The sequence below is a fragment of the Medicago truncatula genome, chromosome 8 (genome assembly GCF_003473485.1).
Source record: "Medicago truncatula cultivar Jemalong A17 chromosome 8, MtrunA17r5.0-ANR, whole genome shotgun sequence".
In the NCBI taxonomy this organism is placed as follows: domain Eukaryota; kingdom Viridiplantae; phylum Streptophyta; class Magnoliopsida; order Fabales; family Fabaceae; genus Medicago; species Medicago truncatula.
This window is the reverse complement of record NC_053049.1, coordinates 3136801-3147675: the sequence shown is the minus strand read 5'-3', so window position 1 is coordinate 3147675 and position 10875 is coordinate 3136801. Positions and strand designations below refer to the sequence as shown.

The following is a 10875-nucleotide window of genomic DNA, read 5'->3' as shown; positions in this document are numbered from 1 at the left end:
CAATTTCAATATGAAATGATTTTACAAGGATTAAAACAAAATACCAAGGACCAAAACCAAAAAAATAATTTTTATAGGGACTAAAACCAAAACGCCAGATATTTGCAGGGATCATTTACATATTTAAGCCTTTTCTGATTTATCTCACATTCCCACCAACCTTCCTCTCTAATTGCATCTCCCTTTCTCTCGCAGCTCTCTCCAACTCTCTGAGTCTTACATAACCTTCTTCCTTTCTTCACCGACCATCTGGCCGCTGCCCTCCGCCTCAGCACCGTCGGACTTACAATCTTCATCTAACAGTGTCTCCTCTCTCTACTCCAACAACCTCTCGCACGGTAAATCTTAAAACACAGATCTGTAAAAAAAAACGATCCAAAACACAAGGTGGTTGTGTTTCTTGCGTGGTCACCGGTTTTTGGTGATGGTGGTGACATAAGGTGGAACTGTTGATGCAGATCTGGGTTTTTTTTATTCCGGCGCCGTCACCGTCGTCGTCGCTGGTTTGTGAGTCCAGTGGAGAGGGGGATATGGTGGTCGGTGGATAAACCGGCGGCTATGAGAGTGAAAATGACACTGGTATGTGGAGACGAACAAAAGGCGGTGGCTGGTGGTCGGTGTTGGTGGCCGGCGAGCCATTGGATATGGTGGAAGAGATAATATTGTTGTCGTTCTTTTTAGAGAAGAGAACGTTGTTGTGTTATCTTTAGTTGATTAGTAAAATAAATAAGGCTTAATACATGTTTAGGTCCCTTAACTTATTTTTGAATTTCATTTTGGTCCCTTAACTTTAAACCGTCTCAATTTTGTCCCATAACTTTGCCTCCGTTTACCTAAGTGGTCCCTTCTGTTAGTTTTTTTTAAGAGAAGGGATCACTTAGGTAAACGGAGGCAAAGTTATGGGACCAAATTGAGACGGTTTAAAATTAAGGGATCAAAATGAAATTCAAAAATAAGTTAAGGGACCAAATCATGTATTAAGCCTTTTTTTTATATATATAATAATTAAGAAGCAAATGATTTGTTATATATTATGTAACATATAACATTTCAGATTGAAATGTCGTCCACTTTCCAACAAATCAAAACATATGTTTTTATTCAATAAATTAATTTTTTTCTAGAGTTATTAATCGTGTTGATATGTGTCCGCATCAATATTTTGTGTCTATGTTAGTGTTTCATAGATTATATTATATGCACATGCAGATCCTGAAGCAAAAGTGATATCTTTATCACCAAAACCATTGATGGCAACAAACAGATTCGTGTGTGAAATTTGTCTAAAGGATTTTCAAAGGGATCAAAATCTTCAATTTTATCGACGTGGATATAACCTACCTTAGAAGTATATTAAAATTTCAAAGGGATCAAAGGATTTTCTTTATCTCTAATTACTTATTCTTATCATAAGTATATTAAAATTTCAAAGCTAATTAATTATCACATTAAAAAGAAAACCAGAATTAAGTTCAAAATTATAACATTTATTAACATTTATTTTTGAATTTCATTTTGGTCTCTTAACTTTAAACCGTCTCAATTTGGTCCGATAACTTTACCCCCGTTCACCTAAGTGGTCCCTTCTGTTAGTTTTTTTAATAGAAGGGACCACTTAGGTAAACGGAGGTAAAGTTATGGGACCAAATTGAGACGATTTAAAGTTAAGGGACCAAAATGAAATTCAAAAATAAGTTAAGGGACCAAAGCATGTATTAAGCCAATAAATAAAAAATAAAATAAATACCACATATATAAGTGGAATTTTTTATTATAAATTGTGCCAACTAAGAGTGGTGGCTTCGTGAGGTGGTACATGTATCATTGCCCGAAAAGAGAAAAAAAGGGAATAGAAACTCTTCAATTTTAGTCCATTTGTCTCAAATTACATGACGTTTTTAAGTATTACATCCATATTAAAAAATGGAGAAATAATATTTGTACAATCATTTCCTTACAACTTTTGTGACAACTTTCTCTCTAATATTCACATTATATTTTTGTTTTCTCTCTCTTGCTTTGATTTTTGTGCCAATCCATACTTTTGTTTATAAAATTATGGTTGTCAATTTAGTTGTCAACCAAGTTGATGTTCAAATAACATTACTCTAAAAAATGTACTCCCTCCGTCTTTTAATATAAGCAAAATTGACTTTTTAGGTTCACTCATTTAATGATATATGTGGTTCATAATATGGACCACATACATCATGAAATGAATGATTCTAAAAAGTCAATGAACCACGTACATCATTAAATAAATGAACCTAAAAAGTCAATTTTACTTATATTTAAAAACGAAGGGAGTAATTAATTATATTTAAAAAATAGATATTATAAGTCCTTAGAAAATTTAAACTCTGGGCAATTTTGAAAGTGAGAAGAGGAATTTTCATTTCACTAGCTTTGTTGATAACTGGACCAATAGAGGTTTGATCCATTGCATCTCTCTACCACCCATTTAATATATCAGCGAAACTTTCCAATTCTCCTTAATATCTTACTGTCTTCTAAGAGTTGACGTCGCGCGAACACAGCGAGTCAATGTCTTCTTCATCCTCCTCCACTCCTCAATGGGTATACGACGTGTTCCTCAACTTCAGGGGGGAAGACACTCGTTCCAGTTTCGTTTCTCATCTCCATGCAGCACTCTCAAATGCTGGAATCAACACTTTTCTTGACGACAAAAAGCTTGAAAAGGGAGAGGAGCTGGGACCAGAACTGTTGCGAGCAATAGAAGTTTCTCGTATTTCTATCATTGTTTTCTCCAAAAGCTATATCACATCTAGTTGGTGTCTTAAAGAGCTTGAACAAATTATGAAATGCCGCAAAAATTATGGACAGGTGGTTATGCCCATATTTTACCACGTTGACCCATCGGCTTTGCGTCATCAGAAAGATGGTTATGGAAAAGCTTTGCAAGCAACTGCAAAAAGAAGACCCTCTGGAGGCGAAAGGAGGAAATATGCTTTGTCCAATTGGAAGATTGCACTAACCGAAGCTGCAAATATATCTGGTTGGGATATCAACAAATCCAGGTAAATCAACTATTATTACCATTTTGATTTATTTATTTGAGTTTATGGACCAACATAAACAATTATGACATATTATGAAAACAACTTATGACATGTTGGTTAAAGCTCTTCATGATGGCTTATGAAAAATTGAAAACAACTTATAGATTATACAAAATCAATTCGACTTTATTTTATCTTGTGTTATAGAAATTGTACACAATGTGTATTCATAAGCGCGCTGAAAAATAAATTGTTTAGATCAAAATGAACATTGAGAGTAAGTTGGTAACTATCTATGCAGAATCTATCAGCTAACATAATTACTTACTAAATTTACATATCTGTAGTATCAACGCTTTCTAGTTTCCTGATTCCTTTTCTTTTATTCCAGAATGGAGTATATTTTTTTTCCAGTTAATTATAATCTTTCAAATAATTCATTTATATTTGCTCCGTGTGTTTTATTGAAGCAACGAAGGTGAACTAATGCCTCTGATTATTGAGGACGTCAGGAGAAAATTAAACAGCAGATTAATGTCTATTACTGAATTTCCAGTTGGATTGCACACACGTGTGCAACAAGTGATTCAGTTTATTGAAAAACAATCAAGCAAAGTTTGCATGATAGGGATCTGGGGTATGGGTGGATCAGGTAAAACAACAACAGCCAGAGATATCTACAACAAAATTCATCGCAAATTTGTAGATCACAGTTTCATTGAAAATATTAGAGAAGTTTATGAAAAGGAAAATAGAGGGATTACTCATTTACAAGAACAACTTCTTTCTAATGTCTTGAAAACAATTGAGAAGAGATTTATGAGGAAAAAGACACTCATTGTACTCGATGACGTGAGCACATTAGAGCAAGTAGAAGCCCTATGTATAAATTGTAAATGTTTTGGTGCGGGAAGTGTATTGATTGTTACATCTAGGGATGTACGCATACTTAAGTTACTTAAAGTTGACCGTATCTATAACATAAAGGAAATGGATGAAAACAAGTCCCTTGAGCTTTTCTGTTGGCATGCTTTTAGAGAACCAAGTCCGAAAGGAGACTTCAGTGAACTCTCAAGAAGAATAGTTGTTTACTGTAGAGGATTACCACTGGCTCTTGAAGTCATTGGATCTTACTTGCGTGACAGGACAATACAAGAATGGATAAGTGTATTATCAAAGTTAGAGAGAATACCCGATGATAAAGTGCATGAGAAACTAAGAATAAGCTATGATGGTTTAAAGAATGATACAGAAAAGGATATATTTCTTGACATATGTTGTTTCTTTATTGGTAAGGACAGAGCATATGTTTCAGAGATTATAGATGGTTGTGACTTTTATGCTGGTATTGGAATAACTGTCCTCATAGAGAGAAGCCTCCTAAAAATTGAAAAGAGTAACAAACTTGGAATGCATAGTTTGCTAAGAGACATGGGAAGAGAGATTGTTCGTAAAAGATCAATAAAAGAGCCTGGGAAGCGTAGTCGATTGTGGTTTCACAAGGATGCACATAAAGTATTGACAGAAAAGACGGTAAGAACTTTCTTTGTATAAAATATGAAACTTTTGATCATTCTCCATCTTCTTGCCAAGATTTTTTGTTTATTTGTAATTAATGTTGTCAAATATCAGCCACGCAGCGCCATGGTGGATATTAGCTGCAAATTGTTGGATGCGTGATATGAGTGTGTTTGCATTGTCATGTTCAATTGCTCATTACAATCACGTTTGGGATGCTCCTCTATTATAGAGGCTCTATAGCTTTTTCTAGTACTTTCTAAGAAGCAAACAAAAAATAATTCCCCTTCCAATCTCTATTTTTTCTTCACATACATGGAACAGAAACTGTGGAAGGATTGGTTTTGATGTCGCAAAACACCAACGATGTTTGCATCGAGACTAATACCTTCAAGGAGATGAAGAATTTGAGACTTTTAAAACTTCATCATGTTGATCTTACTGGAGCTTTTGGGTTTCTTTCTAAAGAATTGAGATGGCTCCATTGGCAGGGATTTACTCATGAATATATACCTGATGACTTTTTTTTGGGAAATCTAGTTGTTTTTGAGTTGAAACACAGCAATATTAAACAAGTTTGGAATGAAACCAAGGTGTGATATAAATATTTTATTTTGAAACTATAATTTGATATAGTTATTGTTGCCGCCATTAATTTCTTATTTATTTGAAACATTTATCATTTTGCAGTTGATGAAGAACCTGAAAATTCTCAATCTCAGTCATTCCAAGTACTTGACAAGCACTCCTGACTTTTCAAAATTACCGAATCTAGAAAAGCTCATTATGAAGGACTGTCCAAGCTTGTCTGAGGTACACCAGTCAATTGGGGGTCTGAGGAATCTTCTTCTGATAAATTTGAAAGATTGTACAAGTCTTAGCAATCTCCCAAAGAAGATAAATCAATTGAAGTCTTTGACAACTCTCATCATTTCTGGTTGTTCAAAGATTGACAAGTTAGAAGAAGGCATAGTGCAGATGGAATCCTTAACAACACTGGTCATAAAAGATACAGGTGTGAAAGAGGTGCCGTATTCAGTGGTAAGATTGAAAAGCATCGGATATATATCTCTATGTGGATATGAAGGATTATCAGAAGATGTTTTTCATTCTATTATTCAGTCTTGGATGTCACCAACAATGAATAATTTGCCCCATAATAACCTGGACTTTCTAAAACCAATAGTTAAGAGCCTTGCACAACTCAGAACTGTTTGGATACAATGCCACTCAAAGAATCAACTAACTCAAGAATTAAAAATAATTTTTGATGATCAATATTATATTAATTGTACTGAATCCGAAGCATTGCAAATCCCAAATACTTCCTCGAGATCGCAGTTAATTGGAATGGGAAGTTGTCGCACAGTCGTGTATACTCTTGGCAACAGCATGTCACAGGTTCCTTCTCTATCTTCTTGACTGTTTCGTTTCAACTAGCTTCCTCGTTTGAATAGCATAATTACATGAATAACTAAGCGTATGCTTATGATACAGGGATTAACAATCAACGATTCGGGCAATTTTTTCCTTCCGAGCGGCAATTATCCTTCTTGCTTAGTCTATACAAGTGAAGGACCTTCAACACCATTTCAAGTTCCTAAGGATATTGATTGTTACATGGAGGGAATAGTCTTATGCGTTGTTTATTCATCAACATCTGAAAACATGGCAGGTGAATGTCTCACTAGTGTCTTGATTATTAATTACACAAAGTGCACCATCCAAATTTACAAGCGAGACACTGTAGTGTCCTTTAATGATGAAGATTGGAAGAATGTAACATCAAATCTAGGACCTGGTGATGATGTGAAGATTTATGTAGCTTTTGAGCATGGATTGATTGTTAAGAAAACAACAGTTTATCTAATATCTGGCCAGTCGATTATTATGGAAGTGGATGAAGCTAACATGGAAATGGAGCCATCGGAGGAAGTGAATGTGCAGCCGTCCCATGAAGCGAATGTGCAGTCATCACCTATCATGAAAATGAAGCAATTATCAAAGCCCAATAAAAGTATATTTGCGAGTATTCCGAACAAAATGGGTGCATTTTTCTGCTTGAACAATTTTTGATTGGACATGCCTGAGCTCTATGTTTATTTTTTATTTTTTATTTTGGTGACACTATGATTATTTTGAACAAAAGACGGCCCTATGTTTTATATAATTTTATCACGATCCCGTCCCGAATAATTTTACCACGATCGCGTCCCGAAAAACATAATTGCCTAATCAAAATTTTGCCTGGCCGGAAATCATGGTATGCTGGTCTTACATATTTTTGTTTAATGAAGTGATAGTGAAAATAAATTGAAATCTAAGGGACACTAACATTTCACATCATTCTTGAAATCAATCATGAATTTTTTCCGGCTTATGTATCATTACCGATATATAAAAGCAAGGACGGAGGGAATTCAATTTAGGAGCGACCAAAGTTAATTAGTGTAACTTATTAAAGAAAAATAAATTTTCAACTGCAGAACTTATAAATTAAAATAAGATATGTTCGAAGTTAATACTGTCAAACAAATATATAAAAAATAAAAAATCTTCTGATAAATTAATTTTCATGGTTGTTTATGTTGTAGTATGACTCAAAATTTGATGGATGGAGAATATTGTTGCTAAAAATATAAAAGATTTGTTTCAAATATATTTTGTGCTGAAAATATATTTATGGACAATAAATATATGTTTGGCCACATATGAGTGGATGCGGTTTATGAAGAAGTTAGTCCAAGCTTTCACTATTTTTTATAAAACAGGGAACACTTTTAAACAACTGAGGTTGTTAGATTGGAGATGCTCAAAATTAAATAATAATGAATGATTGAAGCCATATCACGTTCTATGTTATAACAAAAACGAAGTTGTCACTCTTTGTTGTGCATTTTTTCCTTCTCTTCTTAGCGTTGACTTCAATTCCTGGCTTTCCTGTGGAATCAAATTAATGGATTCTTCTTCATCGTCCTCCAATCCTCGATGGATACACGACGTGTTCATTAGTTTTAGAGGAGAAGATACTCGTAAGACGTTCGTTTCTCATCTATATGCTGCCCTCACAAATGCTGGAATCAACACTTACACAGACAGCCAACTTCACAAGGGAGTGGAGCTAGGACCAGAATTGTCCCAAGGAATAGAATGGTCTCATATATCCATTGTTGTTTTCTCCAAAAGATATACCGAATCTTGTTGGTGTCTTAACGAATTGAAAAAGATCATGGAATGCTACAGAACTCATGGCCATGTGGTTGTCCCAGTATTTTACGATGTTGATCCATCTGTTGTGCGCTACCAGAAGGGCGATTTCGGGAAAGCTTTGCTATCAACAGCAAAAAAAATATACTTTCACTCGGGAGAGGAAAGGCTGGAATATGTTCTGTCTAGGTGGACGAGTGCACTCACCGAAGCTGCTAATTTGGCTGGTTGGGACGTCAACAATTGCAGGTAGTTAAATCAACACTTTTTACTTTTCTTTCCATAATGTAATAATATTTTTTTATCTTGTGATATTTCATAACTTATGCTCACTTTGAGTGTATACTTATTATCACCCAAGGAATGAAGGTGAACTAATGCAGCAAATTGTGGCGGACGTTTTGGAAAAACTAGATAGTGCATTCTTGCCCATTACCGGATTGGAAAAACTAAATTGTGGCGGACGTTTTGGAAAAACTAATGCAGCAAATTATGCTCACTTTGAGTACTATCTTGTGATTGAGTTTATTGTAACTCAGCCGAGCAAAGTTTGTATGATGGGAATATGGGGAATGGGTGGGTTGGGTAAAACAACCACAGCCAAAGCCGTCTACAACCAAATCCATCGCAAATTTGAGGATAAAAGTTTCATCGAAAATATTAGAGAAGTTTATGAAAAATATAGTACTGGGATTATTCATTTACAACAGCAACTTCTTTCAGATATCTTGAATTCAAAGGAGATTATACATAGCATTGCATCGGGGACCTCTACGATAGAGAGAAGACTTCAAGGGAAAAGGGCGCTTGTTGTGCTTGATGATGTGACCACAATTAAACAGTTACATGCACTATTTCGAAATCTTACTTTTTTTTGGCTCAGGAAGTGTTTTAATTGTTACAACCAGGGATGTGCGCATACTTAAGTTACTTGAAGTTGACCGTGTCTTTACAATGAAGGAAATGAACGAAAGGGAGTCCCTTGAGCTTTTCAGTTGGCATGCTTTCAGACGACCTATTCCAATAAAAGACTTCAGTGAACTCTCAAGAAACGTAGTTGCTTATTGCAGAGGATTACCACTGGCTCTGGAAGTCCTAGGTTCTTAGTTGTATGAGAGGACAAAAGAAGAATGGGAAAGTATACTCTCAAAATTAGAGAGAATTCCCAATGATCAAGTGCAAGAGAAGCTGAGAATAAGTTACGATGGTTTAAAGGATGGTATGGAAAAGGATATATTTCTTGACATATGTTGTTTCTTTATCGGCAAAGACAGAGCTTACGTAACAGAGATACTTAATGGCTGTGGACTTCATGCTGTTATTGGAATAGCGATCCTCATAGAACGGAGCCTTGTAAAAATGGAAAAGAATAACAAAATTGGAATGCATGATTTAATAAGAGACATGGGAAGAGAAATTGTTTGTGAAAGTTCAACAAAAGAGCCTGGAAAGCTTAGTCGACTATGGTTTCACCAGGATGCACATGATATTTTGACCAAAAATTCTGTAAGAACTTTAATCTCCATCCATAATCTTATCAAGATCATAAGCCTCCTTGTTTGTTTCTGAACTGTTTTGCTCTTCTGAAATACTTCCTTAACATTGTAGTATTCATAGTTGGAGTGTATTTATTTGCCTTGTCATTCCTTACTTTTTTCATCTTGAGAAATAATTTTGCATCTTGAAAGAAAAAATGAAAAACAGGTTTCTCCTTACTTTTTTTCCAATTTTTTTCTTCACATGCATGTAGGGAACAGAAACTGTAGAGGGATTGATTTTGAGGTTTGAAAGAACCAGCAGAGTTTGCTTCAGTGCTGATTCTTTCAAGGAAATGAAGAATCTGAGACTTCTACAACTTGATAATGTGGACCTGACTGGAGATTATGGGTATCTTTCTAAAGAACTGAGATGGGTCCATTGGCAGAAAAGTGCCTTCAGATATATACCTGATGACCTCTATCTTGGAAATCTCGTTGTTATTGACTTAAAACATAGCAATATCAAACAAGTTTGGAATGAAACCAAGGTAGAATTTTAACATTTATCTTCTTGCAGTTGCTATGGAATCTGAAAATTCTAAATCTGAGTTATTCCAAGTATTTAAAAACCACTCCAGACTTTTCAAAATCACCGAATCTAGAAAAGCTCATCATGAAGAATTGTCCATGCTTGTCTAAGGTACACCAGTCCATTGGAGATCTCAATCGTCTTCATATGATAAATTTGAAGGACTGTAGAAGTCTTCAAAATCTCCCAAAGAATATATACCAATTGAAATCTTTGAAAACTCTCATACTTTCTGGTTGCTCAAAGATTGACAAATTGGAAGAAGACATAGTGCAGATGGAATCCTTGACAACACTGATTGCAAAGGATACAGGTGTGAAAGAGGTGCCCTATTCAATAGTAAGATCAAAAAGCATTGGATATATATCCCTATGTGGATATGAGGATTTTCACGTGATGTTTTTCCCTCTATCATTTGGTCTTGGATGTCACCAACCATGAATTCTCTACCCCGTATTTCCCCATTTGGAAATATGACTTTATCTCTAGCTTCCATAAATGTACAGAATAATAATTTGGGCTTTCTATCGACAATGGTTAGGAGCCTTTCACAGCTCAGAGCTGTTTGGTTACAATGCCGCTCAAAGATTCAACTAACTCGAGAATTACGAAGAATTCTTGATGATCAATGTGATGTAAATTTTACTGAATTGGAGTCATCACATGCATCACAAGTCTCAAATCTTTCCTCGAGATCGCTATTGATTAGAATAGGAAGTTGCCACGTAGTCATCAAAACTCTTGGAAAGAGCATATCACAGGTTCCTTCTCTATCCTCTTGGCTTTTTTACCCTTTATTATATTATAAAGGTTAATAGTGTTTTTCATCCCTGTAATATAGGTTATTTCCGGTTTTCGCCCTTATAAAATTTTCGGTTTGATTTGCATCCTTGTAAAAAAAAAAATTCCGGAAAACACCCCTCCTCCATCCAACTCATCAAATGCGCATATGTGGCGCTGACTTGGCTTTTTTTTTTAATTTTTATTTATTATTAATTGTCTACATCAGATTTTATTTTTAAAAATATTTGAAAATTAATTTTCAAAAAAAAAAAATCAGATA

The 10875-nt window shown here is 35.0% G+C and overlaps 1 protein-coding gene and 1 pseudogene across 1 annotated transcript; both read left to right on the top strand.

Annotated features, from left to right (window-relative positions):
• Positions 1 to 2275: 2275 nt before the first annotated feature.
• Positions 2276 to 10808, top strand: LOC11424959 (uncharacterized). The gene is made up of 11 exons (XM_039828726.1): positions 2276 to 3038; positions 3491 to 4553; positions 4820 to 5131; positions 5229 to 5939; positions 6036 to 6607; positions 7455 to 7994; positions 8107 to 8569; positions 8706 to 8844; positions 9016 to 9251; positions 9496 to 9673; positions 9772 to 10808. Exons 1-11 carry the CDS (start codon positions 2545 to 2547, stop codon positions 10251 to 10253), a joined length of 5190 nt encoding a protein of 1729 aa, XP_039684660.1. The 5' UTR covers positions 2276 to 2544; the 3' UTR covers positions 10254 to 10808.
• On the top strand, positions 7386 to 9839 carry LOC25500264 (disease resistance protein RUN1-like; annotated as a pseudogene).
• Positions 10809 to 10875: the final 67 nt, after the last annotated feature.